The 20,421-nt window shown below is 45.0% G+C and overlaps 1 protein-coding gene across 4 annotated transcripts; it reads left to right on the top strand.

Moving 5' to 3' along the window:
- The first annotated feature begins 1,162 nt into the window (after positions 1-1,162).
- Znf821 (zinc finger protein 821) lies at positions 1,163-20,421 on the top strand. 4 transcript variants are annotated; one of them, XM_021658097.2, is made up of 9 exons: positions 1,163-1,236; positions 1,672-1,734; positions 3,129-3,245; positions 4,646-4,762; positions 13,556-13,681; positions 16,711-16,859; positions 17,271-17,375; positions 18,523-18,689; positions 19,453-20,421. In XM_021658097.2, the coding sequence occupies exons 4-9, from the start codon at positions 4,723-4,725 to the stop codon at positions 20,105-20,107; spliced, it is 1,242 nt and encodes a 413-aa protein (XP_021513772.1). In that variant the 5' UTR covers positions 1,163-1,236; positions 1,672-1,734; positions 3,129-3,245; positions 4,646-4,722; the 3' UTR covers positions 20,108-20,421. The 4 variants fall into 4 exon arrangements, with proteins under 4 accessions (XP_021513772.1, XP_060247988.1, XP_060247989.1 ...); XM_060392005.1 differs by lacking the exon at positions 1,163-1,236 and having other exon boundaries at positions 1,447-1,734; XM_060392006.1 differs by lacking the exons at positions 1,163-1,236; positions 1,672-1,734; positions 3,129-3,245 and adding an exon at positions 3,807-3,929.

Below are 20,421 nucleotides of genomic sequence, written 5' to 3'. Positions count from 1 at the left end.
TTTGTGCAAATCCTTTGACCTGTCGTTTTATCAGCAAGAGTCACCAACCCTCATCAGTTCTGCCTCTGTGAAGCCGGGAATCATAAGAGAACTCGCACAGGACTTTCAGAGATTGTTTTACGTTCGAGGCACAAGTCTGAGAGGAGAGGTCCAGCACAGGGAAGTGACTTGCCCAGAGTTAACAGACTGGTCAGTGGCAGAGCTGGGACTGAAAGCTGGGCCTTCTGAAAGCAGGTTTCTCTTCCCGTGGCACTCTACTTCTCAGAGTAGGAGACACCTGAGAGGTAAGCTTGGGTTTTCCACCAAGAGAATGAGGGGAAAAGCGCGAGGACAACGGAGAAATAAAGAAGGGGACGGTAACAGGAGTCGCGTTAGGAGGCAGTGAGTCTAACCACGCTGGCTCAACCTTTCGAATACCTTTTAGACGGCAGCGAGGACCACCAGTTACCTAGGTCCTGTGTCTATAACCATCCGGAAAGGCAAACACCCCAGATAAATCTCTTTTCTGAGGTTCTGACTGCCGAACTTAGTCCCTCCCACTGCCTTGGGAGCTGAAGAAGCGGTGGGGCAGGTGGGAGTGAAGACGCTGGGGACTGTGGGGCGGGTGGCTCAGGTTCAGCCTCGGAGAAGGGGAAACCTGCGGCGGAGCTGCGGTTGGGGGATGTGGGTTTTGTGGCTGAACTCGATGCTGGGAAAGGAAACCAGGGGAGACGACAGCCGAGTGGAGTCGGCCACCTGAAAAGGGGCGCGGAGGTGCGCAGGAAAGCCTCGGCGGCGCCCGGCTAGGGGTCTCCGGTTCCCGGACGCGGGCGGGGCCCCTTGGAACGCCAGCGATTGGATGCTCCCTAAGCCCCGCCTCCCGGACCCTTTCCCCCGAGGCCCCGCCCACAACGCCGGGCGCGCGGAGCAGGGAGGGGTCGGGGCGGCGGCGGGAGGAGAGAGGTGAAGCTCTGGCACGCGCCCCACTCGCGGCGAGAGCGCGAACAGCGCGCTCCCGTCATCCGCGTCGCCATCTTTTTCCCCCTCCGTCCGTCTGTCTGCCGTTGGCTTTGTCTGTCTGCCGCGCCGCCCCTCGCCTGCCCGCCGCCGGTGCGGCCCGCAGCCACCCTCTGCCGGCCTGGGGCCCGGTCCCAGGGAGCCCCGGCCCGGCCAGCCCGAGCTGCGGCCGGGGTCCATTGTCCCGCGGTCTGTCTGTCCGGAGGCGGGGCCCAGGGACGCGGAGCGCCGAGGCTGCGGGTAAAGCGCCCCCGCGCCGGGAGCCAGCAGCCGGAGTAGCTCCCGCCGCCCCGCGCCGCCGCCCGCCTTTTGTCTGCCCGCTCCCGGGGAGGGGCGGGCTGGGTGCTGTCGCGCCGGGGTGCGGGCCTCGCGGGCCGGCGTCAGGCTGGGGTGGAGCTGGGGGAGGGGAGGATGGGCGTGGGAGAGCGGACTGGGCGGGGGGCCGGGGCGGGCGGAGGACCTGCTAAATTTAGATTTCGGAGAAGGCTAAGTGGTCTGCGCGTTGGTCCGAGACGCCTCGGAGACTCCTGGCTCCAGCCTTGACACCTGGGATTTACCTGTACCCCTGCTGGAAAAAGCCGGAGGGGGCGTCTCAGCTGATAGCACACCCGAGCTCCAGCCCCGGGGACAGTGAAAACAGCTGTGTGACCACCTTTCTTCTCTCCCTTTTGGCAGATTCCCATCACTTGGATTCGGGCGAGTTTACGTTGCTTCGTGGGAACCTCACCAGAGCTGGAGGTGGGAATGCATCTTCTTTTCTAAAGGCTGGCCTTAAAAAGAGGCAGGGATGGAGGGGGCCAGTGCACCCTCCGGAGGACTCTCTATTCTACAGAGGACTAAACAAAACAAAAACCAAACAAACAAAAAGCACCCTCCCTTTAAATGTAGCATCCCCTGTAGCTCAGATTCTCAGTTTACTGTTCCTCCCAGTTTCCTCCCAGCTGAAGATGTTCGGGCAGCTAGAGTTACATTCCTAGCTTAAGTTTCACATTTGGGCAGTGCTGAAAGCAAAAGGGACCAAGTGGCCTTTTGTACCGTTTGTTTTGTTTTAATAGGGTTGCCACCCATAAAACTAACCTCAGATATTGTGCTGTTTGGGTCAGGTGTGTGTCCTTCCAGTGCCGTTTGTCTGTTTCCTTATTTTTTTTTTTTACCGGTTTCCCCCTCCTCTGGACTTTTTCTTCTAGTGGGTGTTTTAATTATTGTGGCTTGTCTTTGTTTTGTGGGAGGGAAGGTGTGTTTATTTTCCTTTGATCCCTCAGGTGTGAAGTCCCCTGAGGTACCATCTGGTCAGTTCCCCCATTGGGCCACTAGGAGGATCGTGAGAAAGCAGTGGATGCTGCTGCCCTTCCGGATGTGCAGCCTTGTAGCTGCACATCCATCATCCCTTCGCCAGGCAGCTTTAGTAATAAACTGTTGTCTTGCCAAGATGATCTAAATAAAGCCTGACTCAAGTTACTTGGCACTCCTTCAAACAGACTTTAGCGTCTCCATCTCAGAGCTCCGATTCCTGAACTTCAGAGGGTAAATGAGATTTCATTTGGTTTTCGTTAGAAAAGTGTGCAAAGATTTACATCTCATTCAGCTTTCCGCTTTGGGACTTCACAGACAGTAAAAGATCTAAAGTGTGCTATTCATCACAGTTTGCATTACAATAACTAGAAAGTATAAACCAGGTGTAGTGATGCACACCTGTAATCCCACTAGTCAGAAGGCTGAGGCCAGACAGTGACTGAGCCTGGGGGTTCAAGGTCAAGACACAATATTGAAAAAGAGTAAGTCCGAGAAGGATGACCACCCTTGGCCGCTGGGGATGTAACTTAGTTGGCAGAGTGCTTGGCCATTATGCCTACTGTGCACAGAGCTTTAGGTTCCAACCCCAGCACCATGAAAAACTGGGGATGGAGATACTTGCCTGTTTTCTCTTAAGAAAGGGATATCAGAAATTCAAGGTCATTCTTGGCTACTTACCCAGTTCAAAACCCGCTAAGGATACAAGAGACTCATGTCTCCAAGGGGGAAAAAAATTAAAAACAGAATACATAACCTTTGTATTGACATTAAATTGCTCTCTAAAATTGTTTTTTCTGTTTTACACATTAGGAGTTATTTTCCTTTTTTTTTAATTGAAGGTCTGAAAAGAACTGTGTTTGGTATGCAGATATGATAGAAGACTGCCTGAAAGCTGCTTCCTTTGCTACTTCCTGTGGAGGCCTGTCTTTGCCATTTGCGGTTTCTTTCTTCTTTTGGTAAGGGGAGGTAGGGTCTGATTACAGGTTTGAGGGCCTGTCTAGCTACATAGAGGAGTTAGTTGGCATTAGCAGGTGAGTCTTCATTAACTGGAATGCACAGTACAGCTAGGAGTTTCTCTAAAGGAATTATATATTTCTATTTGAGTCCAATTTAAGAAGGCAGGAACTGAATGGGGAATAACAAAATCCACATCCCTAACTGGCAGAAAAGAGACTCTTAACTCTTTTTCATTTCACATTTGTTTACTGTGGTGTATATTTGTCTATCTTGTTTTGTGGTGTTGGGAATTGAACGCAGGGCCTAGCACATGCTAGGCAAATGCTCTGCCACTCTATCATATCCCTAGTCCTTTGTCTTCTAAAGAAAAGGCTGTGGCTTCTGCAACTAATCCACTTTAGAATCTCTTACAGTGCTTATGGCTGAGCCAGTCTTGTAGTTAACAAGGAAGCTGCAGGCTCAAGACTTTGCCAGAGTGGCAGATGCACAGCTCTGCTGTTCTTCTATGGGGAGCTTTTCTCTTCATTCCCCCCTGATCTCCCTGCTATACCACAGAATTGAGAAGAGGCTATAAAATTGTGATCTTTGAATGCCTCTCCAGAACAAATGAGCAGGGCCAGTGGGTGTTCCACGTTGGAAGACTGAAGTAGTACTTTACAATGTGGATGTCATCTGCTCTTGTGGTGAGAGCCTGTCTCATGAGGTGGAAGTTTGATTTGCTCTTGTGCCATCCTGCTAGCTGCCTGGCAGTATGCCTGCATTGCCAATAGGTGATTCCTCTGCTACCTCTGAGCTCATCCCTTAGAGAGCTACCTAGAGGTGCAGACTGCATGCCTTGACTTCCAGCTGCATGTGACAGGTCACTGTTACCTTTTTACTTTGTCCCCCATCTGTGGGAGTAATCCCTTTAGCCCACAGTACTTCTTACTGTGATTGCCTGAATTTGCATCCTGTTCTGTCCTGTGACCCCGACCGTGATCATTTGGTAGTAGTCTGCATTCCAAAGACAGCTTTCGAGAAGTGTTCTCATAAGCCCTCTACAAGTAGACGCCTCAGCCAAGTGTGGTGGCGCACGCCTGTAATCCCAGCACTCAGGGAGGCAGAGGCGGCTAGATCTCTGTGAGTTTGAGGCCAGCCTGGTCTATAAAGTGAGTCCAGGACACAAGGCTACACAGAGAAACCCTGTCTTGGAAAGAAAAAAAAAGTTGCCTCTTAGGTTCCTTGGGACCTTAACATTGGGTTTAAGATTTATATACTCATTTCATTAGTTCAGTTATTTACAGCTGGTGAGCTTTATATCCTCAAGATGTATTTTTTAAGGTCTTTACATTTCTAATTTAGTAATTTCTGGGGAAAATAATAGGCTAACTATTGCTTTTCTGTTTGTTTGTTTTTGCAGGTCAGCACCTTACAAGGAGGTGGTAACATATCCAGTGGTGAAACTGGGAAAGAGCAGAGCTTTTGGATCAGGGAAACATGTCCCGTAGGAAGCAGACAAATCCAAATAAAGTTCACTGTGAGTACTGGACTTTGTCTTTTGGAACCTGGGAAGATGAGGGTTGGAATGAAAGAGTAACCTAAAGGGTGAGAGGCTCACACTCATTTGTGGAGGAGAAGAAAGGGTTAAAGGTTTCCATACATGGATTTGAAGTGTAAGTTCAAGGGTATATGCATTTAATTCATCCTTAATATTAACAATTGCAGGAGCTTATATGAAAATATACTAGGTATCTAGCTGGGTGGGTGGCGCATACCTGTAATCCCAGCACTTGGGGAGGCAGTGGCAAGTGTGGATCTCTGTGAGTTTGAGGCCACCGTCGTCTACAAAGCAAGTTCAGGATAGCCAAGGCTAAACAGAGAAACTGTCTGGAAAAACCAAAAAAAAAGACTATAAAACAGTATAATATAACTATAATGCAGCTACACATACACACAGAAGAAACATAAAAATACAAGCTGCTGTATGCCAAGTAGGGGGACTACAGACTGTGTATACAAGAGAAGTTAAAGAGTAAGGACACTTTCGCTGGCTGGGGTAGCAGTGGAATGCCAGCCGGAAGAGGCCCCCGACCATGAACTTAAACAGGGCTCTGGAGGGTAAAAGTGGGTTTGAACAGAAGGAAGGAGACTGCCAGCAAGCAGAAGTTTCATTTAGCCAAAGTCACAGGCTGTGTGACCCTCAGTAAGACCCCCCTCCAACTAATTTCCAACTTTTGAAAAAGACCAAAGAAAAACTTAAGCAGTGTAAAAAATCAGCAGTGTAGAAAATCATCAACAACAGAAAGCTTATACCAACGTAATAGGACAAGGAGCCAAGTTCCAGCCCCCTCAGGCAGCAAACTTGGCAGCTTTGGCCACATGGTTCTGGCTTTAGAGTCAAGGATATGCACAGGGATTGTGGAATCTCCCTCCTCAGCTAAGGACAGCCGCTGAGACCCAGGCTGTGTCTTCTACGCAGTGAGGAACAGCAACAAAAACAATAATCAAAACAAGGGCTGGGAGGTGACTCCGTGGGCAAGGCGCTTGTTGTAAAAGCAGGAGGAAGGGCAGGTCCCCAGCACCCATGTGAATGAAAATAAAGTAAAAACAAAACCAAAAATGAGATGCGAAGACCAATGAGGTGGCTCAACAGGTAACCTGCTTTGAATACCAACATGGTGGGAGGAAAGAACCAACTCCTGCAAGGGGTCCTTTAGCCTACAGACATTCAGTATTTGCTGTATGTCTCTCTCAGACACACACACACAAACATAATATACTTGGGGAAAAAAAAAGGTAGGTGTAGAGGATGATTTTGTAATCCCCATCCTGGAGTAGGGTCAGAGACAGGATTCTGGAGACTTGATGGCCAGATAGTCTGGCTGACACAGCAAGCTTTAGTTTCAGTGAAATACCCTGTCCAAAAAAATAAGACAGAGAGCAAAAGAGAAAGACATTGACCAGCGGCCTCTACACATATGTACATACATACATACATACCAAACAAAATAGTTACTATCAAATTTAGGATAATTTTCCTCTAATCTGGGTAGAGAAGCATTCTTAACTGAATGTTCATAAAATAGATACATGACAATATGAAGGATTAATTGAATACAGTACAGCAACAGATGAAGAAAATTGAGAGATATACATGATCTTTCTGTGCAGGGCTATAGCCCCACCCTGTAAGACTTTTTTTTAAAGCAATAAGTAAGCAAAAATACTAGATTATGGATAGATTATGCAAGAAATTAAGATGACTGAATTTTATTGAAAACAGTGTGACCCGAGAAGTTAGGATAACTGTGACATCTTTCATTAATGCTGTTGCGTAGATTTAAAAGCTATGGCCTAATAAATGTTTATTATTAGGCTGTAGTTACTATGGCGGTATTATCAAACTCGCTATCGATGCCTGTTGTATTTTATAAAATAGCCTTTACCCTGGGGCATTGCAGATATTAACTCTAAACTAACTTTACCTCCCACCCATGGTCCAAAATACCTATCAGTGTTCTCCATCTCCTCCATGCTGATCCGGCCAAGTGTTCCTTCCCCACACAGGCCATATGGCACTGGTCCATGTCCTTCTCCTCTAATCTTTTCTTTTTTTTTTTTTTTCCTCCCTTTCCTTGTGGTCCCTCAACCCCAGGCTGTGAACTCCAAACTCCATTTCCCTTTTTCTTTTAGAACTTAAATATACCCTAGGCATCTTATACCTGGGTTTTTACATTTGTTATGGCTGTCTTTGCCCTGTCTCTTTTTCCATATGGAATGGGCAGCTATACTTGTATAGCTATACTTGTATAGCCAAACTTCCTTGCCCCCTTTTTCTTTTACCTTTTAAATATATGAATTGTGGTCTTTGAGTTTTTAGGACTTAACTAGGCTGGGCTGTACTTTGCTGCCTGTATATAGTCCCCTGCGTGTGTGGGTTTTTTCATTAGGCATGATCGACGTTTGTTCCCTGTGAAAATGTCTCACTTTTAAAGGGATAAGCTGGTGGACAGAGAAGTGTGATATCATCTCTCCTTACATAAACCTAAGACTGGTGTGAATCCAACCTTTTAGATCAGTAAAGACATATCACCCATTATTAAGAAAAAAGAACTTAACATAGTAATTAACCTTAAGAAAAAGTTTGTGATTTTGAATCCTAGACTGTCTTTGTAAGTGGCTAATCAGCAGGGGTTTTCTGCCCTGACTTTATTGTAGGCTAATCCAGAACTCAGATATCTGCCTGTTTCTAGCTCCTTTGTGTGATTAAAGTCATATACTGGCATCCTCCTGTTCAAATATTTCATCTCAAATCCATATCATTATAACTCAAAACCTTTAAACAAAAATAAAGGAAGGAAACAAGAAAATCTAAATTTTAGGCCAGTTGTGCCAATTTAGGCATAACAAGCAAAGCCTAGTTTATCATTTTTTGTAACCTGGACATTGCTATATTGTATTGGCTGGCCCTTTCCAGGAAGAGCTGACAAACATCTTACAGACAGAGCTTTGAATTCCAGCCTCTATCAATCTAGTTAATTATTGGGAAGAGTGCCCTTTCTGTTGTCTGTAACTTAGCATTCCATCCCTTGACTTTCTCACCACTTTCTCCTTGAGCTTTTGTAGAGAGGGCACTGTGATCACCATTAAACACATTGTAATTAGGTCCCTAATAACAACAACCAAAACAAAGCCAGAAAAGAGCCAAGCGCTCTTACTGTTTTAAGTCTGCATGTATTGAATGAGATAGTAACAACTCTGAGAGTTGTTACTCTGGGATAGGAAGATTTCCAAGGCTGCTTAATGTAAAGGTGACTGATTTAGGAAGATTTAAAAGTTGCTGCTGAAACAGATGTAATATGCCTGAATATAAAGAGGACAGAGGCGGTGTCTACCATATAAATCACCCACCACAGGTTCTCCAGAGACTGAGTAAAGTGTAAGGGTGACAGCACAATTGTACTAAACAGGGACCCAGCAAAGCTTGAGTGGCCTGTGCCTGTGTCTACATAGCTTATATCTATTACGTACATCTCCTCCCACCACAGGCAGCTAAAGCCAAGACAAACTGGGCTGGTACTGGAGTTGGAATTTTATTTTACTTTTCATTTTTTATTTATGTGTCTGGGCTTTTTGTGTATATGTCTGCACTGCATGCATTTCTGATGCCTACAGAGGCCAGAAAGGGCATCACATCCCATGGAAGTGGATTACAAACAGTAGGTGTTGAGATTGAGTCTTTGGAACAGCAGCCAATGCTCTTGGTCACTGAGTCATTCTTCCAGCCTCTGAGTTACAGATGGTTGTGAGCCACCATGTCGGTGCTGGGAATCAAACGGGGTCCACTGAAACCACTGGCAGGCTATTTACTTGGTTTTCGTATCTAAATCAGATAGCCCATTCCCATTTCCTTAGATTCAATGCAAAATTTTAGAATAAGAACCCAGAACTATTCATCAAGAAACTGCTGCTGAGTTGAAACCTGTGTTATAGACATTCTGCCTACCTGCTTTCCCACTTCTCCCCTTTCTGAGTACAAGTATCAACGGTCCGGAGAATTTGAAAAATGTAGTCCTTTGTATGCTCATGTTTCAGTGCTAGAATCCAGGAAGCCACCAGGAGAAAAAGCTTTCCTCAAGACACTGGCTCTCAGGTTGCAGATACTGACAGTGGAGAGCTGCGGCTGGAAGCTTTTCAGGTGTAAAAGCGTCCAGGTCCTTTCCTTTCTGAGAAGCCACTGGGTGCTGTCTCCGTTCATGCTGCTGGCCTTCCTGGCATGCAGCTGCTGCTCCCATAGATAGCACCTGGGCTACTCAGAGTGCCAGCTGGGAAGGAGTCTGAAGCACCTCCTCCCAGTATTACTGCTGCTTCTGAATAAGACATCTGCTCAGAGAACATGTTGACTGAGTAATTTCAGGCAGCCCAGAACTGCATATATTAAACTGTACTAAGGACCCATGGGAAAAACAGGGTAAAACTTTTGTCCTTAGAAGACTTTTACCTTGATCTTTTCATCTTTTTTTCAAACTGGCCTTTTTCTTGACTAGTCTGCAAATCCCTAGGCAAAAGTAAGATACTCTTTGTATTTCAAATGTAAAGAAAGAAAAGAGAGAGAAGTGTACCTGGATTTTATTGTAAAACTTGACTTTAATAGGCACATAAATGTCCACATTTAATAGGAAGGTAACCCTGCATTAATATCTGTGAGCTAAAGAATTTTAACTTATTCTAACAGTCACGAGATAGAAGTAATAACTCTACATTATAAAAATAGGCAATTCTACAACATTTCATCACTAATAATCTATGTATCATATACTTAGATGTGTAACATTTTAAAGTTCCTACATGTGTTTATTTTGTGTATGGGGTGGGGAGGGCATGCTGCAGCACACACATGTTGATCAGAGGATAGCTTCTGACTGTGGGTTCTCCTCCAGCCATATGGGTTCTAGGAATTGCACACAGACATGATGGAAAGTGCCTTTATCCACTGAGCCAGCTTACCAGCCCCAGGGAAACATATTCTCAGCAGCTTCTACTACTTTCTCCCCAAAGGATAATTTACACAGTTGGATGTGGAGATTAGGTAAAAGTAACTACTAGGAAAATCATTTACTCTTCTTAATGAAGTTTGATAAAATCACCTGTAAGATTTAAAAACACACACATATATTGTTTAATGGTGCTATTTAAAATAGGAACAGCCTTAAAGAACAATATTTATTTTAGGCTTTTTCATAGTCAGTAATGGAATAAAAGAACAGTATTTCTATACTACTGAAAAAATTATGTGTCCCAAGTTCCCTGAGATTGCCAGCAAGAATCTTAGGGAAGTCACAATGAAGAGATTCCATTCTGTTCTGTAAAGGTTGGAATAGTTAAACTTACTAGAATTCTGAGTTCATGCTGATAAGGATTACACTGAATTACTGGCTCATTTTGCTTTTAGATATCTTTTAAAGTTTAAGGTGTATGGATGTTTTGCCTTGTGTGCCACAGAGGCCAGAGGTGGGCATTGGAACTCTGGGAACTGAAGTTTATGGATGGTTGTGAGCCACCTTGTGGGTGCTGGGAATCGAACCTGGATTCTCTGGAAGGATGATCAGTGCTTGTAACCACTGAGCCATCCCTCTAGATTCCTTTTAGGTATCTACTAGGGCAGTGTGACAGGAAAAATTTTATGTTCACTGCTGGTAGTAACTAACATTTACAGTGCATGCCAGTATAAAATTTATTTCTTAATACCTGGTCTGTCTCTGGCCCTTGGGTCCAAAAACTTGAACCAGTGTAGAGGAATTGCATACCATTACAGGTACTTTTGCTGTTTCAGTAGAATCAGTGAAGAAGTAAAATGCTTTTGCAGAGCAGAAAGCACTCTGCACAGTTGACTTTTTGCCTTCTCATAATTGATTCATAACTAGTAACTTACAGCACATGTGTTACTTCAGAAATTGTGAACACAGGCTGGGCACAGTGGTGCACACCTTTAATCCCACCAATCAAAACAAACCAACAAAAAAGTCAATAGACTTAAAGCAACTAATTTTTCCTTTTCTTGAAGTCTTTATACCTAGGAATACATTTTAACACTCCTTACCCACAGGATGAGTCATAACTGCCATAATGTCAGTTTCTCTAACCCAGGCATGATGACTCCTGGCAATGCTGTCAGAACTACTTTTTTTCCTTTTGTTACACCGTGGTCTTGAAAACATTAGTTTGATGGTTGATATTCCGATATGAAGGTAACAGCAGCGCTGTGATCAGAGCCGTTCTGTCACACAGAGACAAGTGTTTGTTGAGAACAGGCTGGCTGGGAAACCCTGTAACATGAATTCATACCTCTGGTGGCAGCACATGCGAAGTCTGGACTTGAGGGCATAGGGTTATAGCTCAGTGCTAAAAGTCTGCTTTTAGCATGTACAAAACCTTAGGCTTAATCCCTGTCCCAAGAGAAACAGACACTGAAGATGAAGAAAAGGAACCCAGAAAAGACACTGTAGTTGTTAAGACTTCAGCACTTCATTTCACTATAGACCTTAATTTTCTTTTTTTTTTAATTTTTTAAAAAATTTTATTAATTACAGTTTATTCACTTTGTATCTCCCCTGTATCTTCCTCCTCCCCTCCTAATCCCACTGTCCCTCTTCTTCCCTTGTGTGTCTCTCCCAGTCCACTGATAAGTCCCCTTCCCTCTGATCCTAGTCTATCAGGTCTCATCAGGAGCAGATGCATTGTCTTCTTCTGTGGCCTGGCAAGGCTGCTCCCCCATCAGGGGAGGTGATCAAAGAGCAGGCCAATCAGTTCATGTCAGAGACAGTCCCTGTCCCCATTACTGTGGAAACCACTTGGATACTGAACTGCCATAGGCTACCTCTGTGTAGGGGTTCCAGGCCATCTCCATGAGTGGTCCTTGGCTGGAGTATCAGTCTCAGAAAAGACCCCTGTGCCCAGACATTTTGGATCTGTTGCTGTCCTTGTGGAGCTCCTGTCCTGTCCAGGTCTTACTATCTCTCACTTCTTTTCATAAGATTCCATGCACTCTTCCCAATATAGGATAAACATTCTAAAATCTGTACAGCTAAGGAAGCTAATCAGGAAGGAGGACGCTGACTAAGACGCTCAATCCCTGTTCAGAAAAGCAAAGAGGATGGACATAGGAGGAGGGAGAAAACAGGGAACAGGACAGGAGCCTACCACAGAGCGTCTCTGAAAGGCCCTACCCTGTAGGGTATTGAGGTAGATGCTGAGACCTTAGTTTTCTTACATTTATGTTTAATTATGTGTTTGTGTGTTTATGTACACACAGTGCAGGTACTTGTATGCCCTGTAGCTGGAATTATATAGGCAGTTGTAAGCCTCTGACATGGGGACTAGGAACCAAATTCTGTAAGAACAATACGTACTCTATTGCTGAGCCATCCCTCCATCACCTTTGGCTATCTTCTTAATAACATATAGGTAGTGTAGGTATTTGGTAGTTAGGAAGGTAGGGAAGTAGGAATACCTGCCATATAGAGAATCAAAGTGAGGGGACCAACAAGATGCTACATGGGCAAAAGTGCTTGTTGTGTAAGCGTTATAACTGATAACCATCAATCCCCAGAACACACAAATTGTCCTCTGTCCTCCATATATTCACCATGGCACATCTATACCTCCTATACACAAATAATAAAGTTAAATTTTAAAAAGAGAAGGTGAGGACCATACAGTACTTACAAAGACTATCACATAGTAACTGTAGTTGGTGTTTAGTGCTTAGCATATACTTTATTTGCTAAATAAGTAATTTACAAATAAGGATTATTTGCCCAGTGAGTTACCAAGTAAATCACATGGAGCTGACTCCCTCAACGCTGACCAAGGAACAACTCCCATATAATTGTACTGTGTCTCCTAAATCTTAGCCTGTTTACCATCCTTTCCCTTCTCAGTAAGAAAGGGCCTGATCTATAAACATTTCCCTGGGGCTTTTGATTATTTCCTCTTGCTGGCCGGGGAACTGGGCCTGTAGTTTCCATTCTTACTGAGATAAGAGAAACCTATCTCTCTTCTGTCTGTGCCTAGTTTTCTGGAAATTAAACAGCACTTACAGGTTAATTCTTCAGTAACATGGCTCTCAGGCAAAGCTCATGAAAAGTAAATGTAAAATCAGGCGTGGTCCAGGGCTTCTGGACACTTTATACAAGTCAAAGGCCACAGTGACCCAGGAGACTAAATAAGCAGTATTTGCTGTAAGTTGGTGTGTTTCTGTGAGTTAGAATATGATCTGCTCTCCCTTCCCTTCCCATCTGCTACATGTTTATCGTGCTAATTGACAGACATTAGAGAAAGGCAGGAAGAAAGTCCAGAATGTCTCTTGGAATGGGTGTTGAAAAAAGCTGGGATTGGAGATTCAGTCAGAAGGATTACCTGAAGCTTTTGGGTGTAGAACAGCATAAATTAGGGTTCTGATGGTGGTAACTTAAGGTGTACAAAATTTTGCCCGGTCTATTGCCCTGCCTCCATCTCACCACTTTTCCTCTGTCTTCCCAATCCTGATGGAAGGCTGCAGTGGAATTGAGACTCTGCAGTTAAGTTTGTAAAGTAGTGATTAATCACCTTTTCAAGGGTCAAGAATAGGGAGATTTAAGAGAAGCTAACTGCCCAGGAAGAGCAGTTCCACCCAGAAGCTGCTGGAGGTGGCAGCATGGCTTGGAGATGAATGACTCTATACAGGGTACCTACCTGCCTCCTACCTTTGACTGGTCTGACCTTCCAACTAGTTTGCCGAGGCATGTACTGCCCAACTGGTGGCCTGACTATTTTTCCTTGTGACCACCAGGGGATCAAGTATTTGCTGGGCTAGAGGAACAAGCCCGACAGGCGATGATGAAGACTGATTTTCCTGGAGACCTTGGCAGTGAGCGACAAGCTATCCGACAACTAAGAGACCAGGACTCCAGTAGCAGTGAGTTCTGCACCTTCTGGTAATGACTCAGGGCAATGGGAGAGGAACTAACAGACTGTGTGCTCTGGGGGTTGTGCGTGGGGGTTGGGAGGAAGAGCTGAGAAGATGTGTGGGTGTCCAGGGTCTGAGTATGTTTATTCAGAGATGGGACAGGCTGGCATATTGATTTTATAATTCATGGACTGTAGTAGTTGGCACAGTGCCATATACAGATAGGTTTGTGGTGATTGTGATATAGGACATTGTGTTCAGGCACCTGTGGGCCAGGTAAAATAAAAAGAAAAAAAAAAGCCTTTGCTTTAGGTCTATTTATTTATTTATAATTAATGGAATATAAGAGTGGCAGTTATGAATTTTTCCTGGAGGTCCTAGTTTTAGTGTTGTACAGATTTGCTTAGTGATAAGATTATATAGCATATTAAATGCTGAAGTCCAGTTTTCCCACACCAAAGCCCTTACTAGATCTCTGTGTTTAGATTAAAAAAAAAAAAAAGTTCTTACAAGTTAAGGCTCATAGATTGTGTGGTCTATAAATCTTCCTGAACAGACTCACTTCCCAGGAAGATGCCTATCCTTTCCTGATCTTCCTCATTTGATATTTGTTTTGTTTGTTTGCTTTCTGAGACAGGGTTTCTCTGGGGAGCCTTAGTGGTCCTGGGCTTGCTTTGTAGACCAGGCTGGCCTCAAACTCACAGAGATCCACCTACCTCTGCCTCCCTGAATGCTAGGATTACAGCCATGTGCCATCGTGCCTAGCTTGATACTAGTTTTTTTTTTTTTGTTTTTTTTTTTATTAAATGTCAGTTTGGAGTGAAATTTGTTTGTTTTAACCAGTTGAAACCTTGGGGAGATCAAAGAGAAGAGAGACAGAGAGTATACATGTTCTGAACTCTACAGAGAGTTCCACAGTTTTTCCCAAACTAATAATTAAGCAATAGCAAGCACACAGACACAACATAACACATATGTACACACACTAACAACTAATAAGGTAGGTACAAAGAAATGAACCCTAGAATTTCTAGGAAAACGATGGGACACAGTAGTATCTTTCTTTTTTCCTTTGAGACAGAACAGTTTGTTAACAGATAGAGTAGACATCTAGTAGGCTACTACTGTTCTAAAAAAAAAAAAAAAAAACAGTTGCACCATCCTAGACAGCATACTTTAAAAAAAAAAGTTCCTGCAATATTCAGATAATTGACAAATTTACAGACCTTTATTTTGTGCAGCAGTGCCTTAGATTAAACCTACAAGTCTTCTCTACTGGATGCTGGTAGGAAGCTATAGTGTGGTTTAGTCTGCGCTGACCCTTCATAATTGAGATGGATTAAAGTGAAAGCAAGCTTTAATGAACGCACACTATACTTTCCAGTACCCAAGTGAAGTCTACTACATGACTGATCCATCTAATACAGACCTGTATACTCACCAGCAGGTGATGTGGTAGGAATATGTCAGTAAAGGAAATTCAACCCAGTGTTGTCCAGAAATGTATATTGTACATTTAGAAAATATGCAAAATAGTAGGGAGATGAGTAGCTCTGTCAGCAAGAAATGAGTCTCACTGTTGAGACTCCTTACGGTAGCCTTAGGAGTCCAGAATCCATGCAGGAATGAGAGGGCTATTCCCTGACCGACTGCCAGCTTCCATTAGGTGTGACTTCCTGTGTGACCTGTAAAGCACCTCATTTGTGGAGTTTGGCTTCCCCTCAGTCAGTTTTTTTTCCCCTTTATTTTACAAAATAGGGACAAAATCAGCTCACACAAACCTTGCAGATTCATTAGCCACACGTAGGCCTTTGATCCCAGCACTTATAGGGCAGAGACAGGCAGTTCTCTGAATGTGAGGTCAGCCTGGTCTACCTAGAGAATTCCAGGACAGCCAGGGCTACACATAGGGAGAGGGAAGGAGAAAGAGAAGAAGAGAGAGGAGGAGGAGGAGAGAGGGAGAGAGAAAAAAAACTTGGGAAGGAATTTGAGGCAGGAGGATTATGTCAGGATTATTGAAACTAGCCTTTGTTGCACAGTAAAACCATCTCAAGAAATCGGGGTTGGGGTTAGGGTGTAAACTTGGACACCTTCCACTGTATAAAAATAAACTGCTCAAGGTTGATGCTCTGATAATTCTACTTTTCTACTGGAATGTATAGCCCTTACCCTATAAATTGGCATAACTTTAAACTAGTTTATTCTTATATCCTTAAGAGGGAATAGCACTGTTATTATTTCTGCAAGTGTGTATTGATATTTGTTGTGAGAGAAGAGATTAGTGGCCTGGGGAGGGGGGTGTAGAATTGTTTGTGATAGCATAAAGAAATTGTGCAGATGGCTATGGAGTAATAAAAACTCAGAGGTGTTGCTAAGTCATAGGTTTGTTTTGGGAGTGAGTTTGGTGTGATGTGCTTGGGGAGGTATGATCTCAAGTATAAGATATTTGAGAACTGTGAATAAGAATAATTATTTTGCCAGGCATGGCAGTACATGCCTAGAATCACAGCACTTGGGAAACAGAGGCAGGAGGATCAGAAATTCAGAGTCATTCTTAAATACATGGTGAAACTGAAGCCAGCCTGGGCTGCATGAGATCTGTTTCATCAACAAAAACAGGTTTTGGTTTGTTTGTTTGTTTTGATTTTTTCGAGACAGGGTTTCTCTGTGTAGCATCGGCTGTCCTATACTCGCTTTGTAGTCCAGGCTGGCCTCATACTCAGAGTTCTGGGATTACAGGGGTGAGTCATCATGCCTGGCGTAACAACAGTTATTTTTATGGTAATGTAGAAGGCTAGTTACCTTTTTTTAGTGCAGATGTGCCTCACAGTTTTTCTGTAGTATGTATATGGCATAATGAATGGTAGTCAAAGATGGTTTTCCATTCATCCATTCAGCCCACAAAGCACTGATGTAAACTATTACCTGAAGTCTGAAAATGTTTTTTTTTTCATTGTAGCTGCAAACTCTCAAGTAGATAGTAGCTCAGGATTTGTTCCTGTAAAAATCAGAACAAGTGACCAGTTTATGTGTTCCAGGTGACAGTGAAGGTGACGAAGAGGAGACCACACAAGATGAAGTATCTTCCCACACATCAGAGGAAGATGGTGGGGTAGTCAAAGTGGAGAAAGAATTAGAAAATGCAGAACAGCCCGTTGGTAGTGGGAATGAAATAGTAGAGCATGAGGCAAGTGGCAAGCAGTCTCTTCATGCCAGCTTTCTTTTCCACCCCACCCCAACACTCCTAAAAGCTCTCACTTCTTTCCAAGCAGAGCAGTCACCTTAGCGAAGTGAGAACTCCTCCAGGGAGCACTCAGGTTTAAGTCAGAGTCAGATTGTCCTGTGGAACCAGCTTCCAACTCAATTGTTTCCTGAGTATTCATATAAGGAGCATGCAGAAGGGAAGCTAACCCTTCCCTGCAGTGCCCAGGGTTATCAGGGTTGAAGATTGAAGACATTTGCTTTCTTTCAAACAGTATTTTCCTCTTCAGTCTACAGTGGGAACCTCAGACTAAGACATGGTGTAGATCTCTATAGAGGTGGGATGGGGAAGAGACTGGTAAGGAATGTTCATGACTTGCCTGTTTGATGGTTGCAGGTCACAGAAAACCTAAATTCTGACCCCTTGCTTGAACTCTGCCAGTGTCCCCTCTGCCAGCTAGACTGTGGGAGTCGGGAGCAGCTGATTGCACATGTGTACCAGGTATGGAATGGGAGGGGAGGGGCTCTGGAACTGAGTGCCAGCAGCTCAGAGCTCAGGCGCTGCAGTGGCCTTGCCTCTGGCTGTTGGTTTCTACCCCTCAGAGCATCTTAGAAAATAATGATTCTGAGTTCCCAGTCAGATACACTATGGAAATTAAGTACCTCAGTCTTCTTTTAGTAAATTATTCATTACATTCAGTAGTGAATAGAAACTGACTTCTGTTAACAGTGATAGCTTTTAAAGGTAGGGTAAGGCTAATAACGTAAATTACATAATGTGAGCCAGCGAGCCTGATGACCTGTGTACAATCCCCAGGACCTACACAGAGGAGGGTGAGAACTGACTGCCACTTGTTATCCTCTGACCTGTACACACACATACTGTGGCATGCACAGGCATGCTGCAGGCACACGAAATAATTAAAATGCAAAAGGACATATTCTGAGGTGTCAGTGAAAGTACAAACAAAGAAAACAAAGCAACCAACTTTTCACCCTAATCCAACCAAGAGTATACCTGTTCCTAGTGGTCTACGTTTATGAGACAGCAGTACACAGCCCAGGTTGTACCAGGCTCTGTGGACTGTACCCATAAAGATGAGTGAGCCCTTAGAAGCATTTCTTTGGAAGACTGAGGAAAAGCAGGCCATGAATTCCTGTGAAATACCACTGTTCCCATCTAATTACTTCATTGTACTCCGGGTTTCTCTTGTAGCCTTGGCTGCCCTGGACTCACTTTGTAGACCAAGCTGGCCTCAAACTCAATGATCTGCCTGCCTCAGCCTTGTGAGTGGGATTACAGGTGCACCACCACCACCAGGCTCATTTGCACTTGTATCTGCCCAGTATGAGCCAGGGAAGCTAAAATTATCAAGAGCATGAATCCCTCTCAGACTCTGAGGAGGGCTCTGGACCCCTATTACTCCTCAAGCCATTCATGTGTCCCAGAATATGGCCAGAAGCATGGTAATAAAGTCTTAGCAATGGTCTGAATGGCTGAGCTCATCTGGAAATACACTAACCAGCAGGCTGAGATTTTTCCAGGAGTTAAGGAATAGCTGCAAGTCCCTCAGTCTGAGGGAAGAAAAGAAGGGGTGCAGATGTCCTGGAGGTAACACAAACTCACAGACGAAGGCTTTGTCTTACAGCATACTGCGGCAGTGGTCAGTGCCAAGAGTTACATGTGCCCTGTCTGTGGACGGGCTCTTAGCTCCCCGGGGTCTCTGGGCCGCCACCTCCTAATCCATTCGGAAGACCAGCGGTCTAACTGTGCTGTGTGCGGAGCTCGTTTCACCAGCCATGCCACTTTCAACAGGTTAGTAGAACACCTAGCCATTTGCTAAGAGCCAGGTACTGGGCATAAGAGCTGCTTTCCCAGGTAAAAAGAAAGGCCAGAGATGAGTAATGCAAATGAGCTGATAGAACAATCTAGAAATACAAGTAATGAGACTAGAGATAGGTAGACAGTATGCACTAGATATCCCTCAAGGGAAATGAATTGCTTTTCTTTCCCTATCAGAATATTTCCAATTAGAAAGTGATGCAGAGACATGTAAGAACATTCATGATAAAATAGACATAAGTTGCACTATTCAGAGAGGATCTGCTGTAAGGGCACACTCTGCTGTGTTCCGGGAAGACTGAAACACTCTCCTCACCCCATTGCCTTGTGCACACAGTGCACAAGCTACTTTTCCATCTGGGCGGGGCCAGGTAGGAGGAGGTAAGGCAGTGGACTGTATCTGCATGAAGGGAACCACCTCCAAGCTCTTCCATTCACACAGTAGGCGTAGACCTGCACAGTGCCATGATAACTGCCATTCTGACTTTGCCTTGTAGAGGTTATTCTGGGTATGTTTTCATGGCAGATGGTTCAGTTTCTAATTTAGAGTGAGCCTTAAAACTTAGTAGATACTCTAGTCCAAAGAAGAGAAGGGGGTCGTCCAAGTACATACCAACCCGCACAGTGGTGGACTTGGAAGAGCTTGCCTAGTAGTTAGGGAGTAAGTCAGTTACAGATAGCGGAGGCTTGCTACCGGGAAACACTACACTAACCATCAAAAGTCTTTGCTTTCCAGTGAGAAACTGCCTGAAGTACTTAATATGGAATCTCTACCCCAAGTCCATAGTGAGGGCTCCTCCAGCGCTGAAGGAAAGGACATTGCCTGCACTCCTCCAGTGTACCCTGCTGGGATTCTGCTTGTGTGCAACAACTGTGCTGCGTACCGTAAGCTACTGGAAACACAGACCCCCAGTGTACGCAAGTGGGCCCTTCGGCGACAGAATGAACCTTTGGAAGTACGGCTACAACGACTTGAACGCGAACGCACAGCCAAGAAGAGTCGGCGAGACAATGAGACCCCAGAGGAGCGGGAGGTAAGACGCATGAGGGACCGTGAAGCCAAGCGCCTACAGCGCATGCAGGAGACAGATGAGCAGCGAGCTCGCCGGCTACAGCGAGATCGTGAGGCCATGAGGCTGAAGCGGGCCAATGAAACCCCAGAGAAGCGGCAGGCCCGACTCATTCGAGAGCGAGAGGCTAAGAGGCTCAAGAGGAGATTGGAGAAAATGGACATGATGTTGCGAGCCCAGTTTGGACAGGACCCTTCTGCCATGGCAGCCTTAGCAGCCGAAATGAACTTCTTCCAGTTGCCTGTGAGTGGAGTAGAGTTGGACAGCCAGCTTCTGGGGAAAATGGCCTTTGAAGAACAGAACAGCAGCTCTCTGCACTGAACCACACCCTCCTGCCTGACCTCCCATCCATTCCAGCTCACAGGGATTGGTGCTGCAGGCACCCAGGAGGCCACAGTCCTTGCTTGCCACAGGCAGGTCCGGGTTGGCTGCAGGGAAACCTGTGCACCCTCTGCACGTGGGAACAGGATGGGGTCAGGAGGGACCTGGCTCAGTGCAGCTCCGGACAAGGGAGCAGACACTCCAGAAACCTGGACTTTTCAGCCAACAGTGGCAAGCCAGGGTTTTAGGACTGTAGGACCCAGTACAGTCCATGAAGCTGTGAGGGCAAATAAATTAATTTTATCTTTCCTGGC

This window comes from Meriones unguiculatus, chromosome 10, assembly GCF_030254825.1.
Source record: "Meriones unguiculatus strain TT.TT164.6M chromosome 10, Bangor_MerUng_6.1, whole genome shotgun sequence".
NCBI lineage: Eukaryota > Metazoa > Chordata > Mammalia > Rodentia > Muridae > Meriones > Meriones unguiculatus.
The sequence above is the reverse complement of the archived record's forward strand: the minus strand, read 5'-3'. Positions and strand labels throughout refer to the sequence as shown.

What these genes read in the sequence shown, in the direction of transcription:
- Znf821 (XM_021658097.2), top strand. Translation starts at nt 4,723, where the DNA reads ATGTCCCGTAGGAAGCAGACAAATCCAAATAAAGTTCACT. An exon ending in AGACCAGGACTCCAGTAGCA is followed by an intron (nt 13,682 to 16,710) that starts GTGAGTTCTGCA and finishes TATGTGTTCCAG; the next exon opens with GTGACAGTGAAGGTGACGAA. An exon ending in ATGAAATAGTAGAGCATGAG is followed by an intron (nt 16,860 to 17,270) that starts GCAAGTGGCAAG and finishes TGATGGTTGCAG; the next exon opens with GTCACAGAAAACCTAAATTC.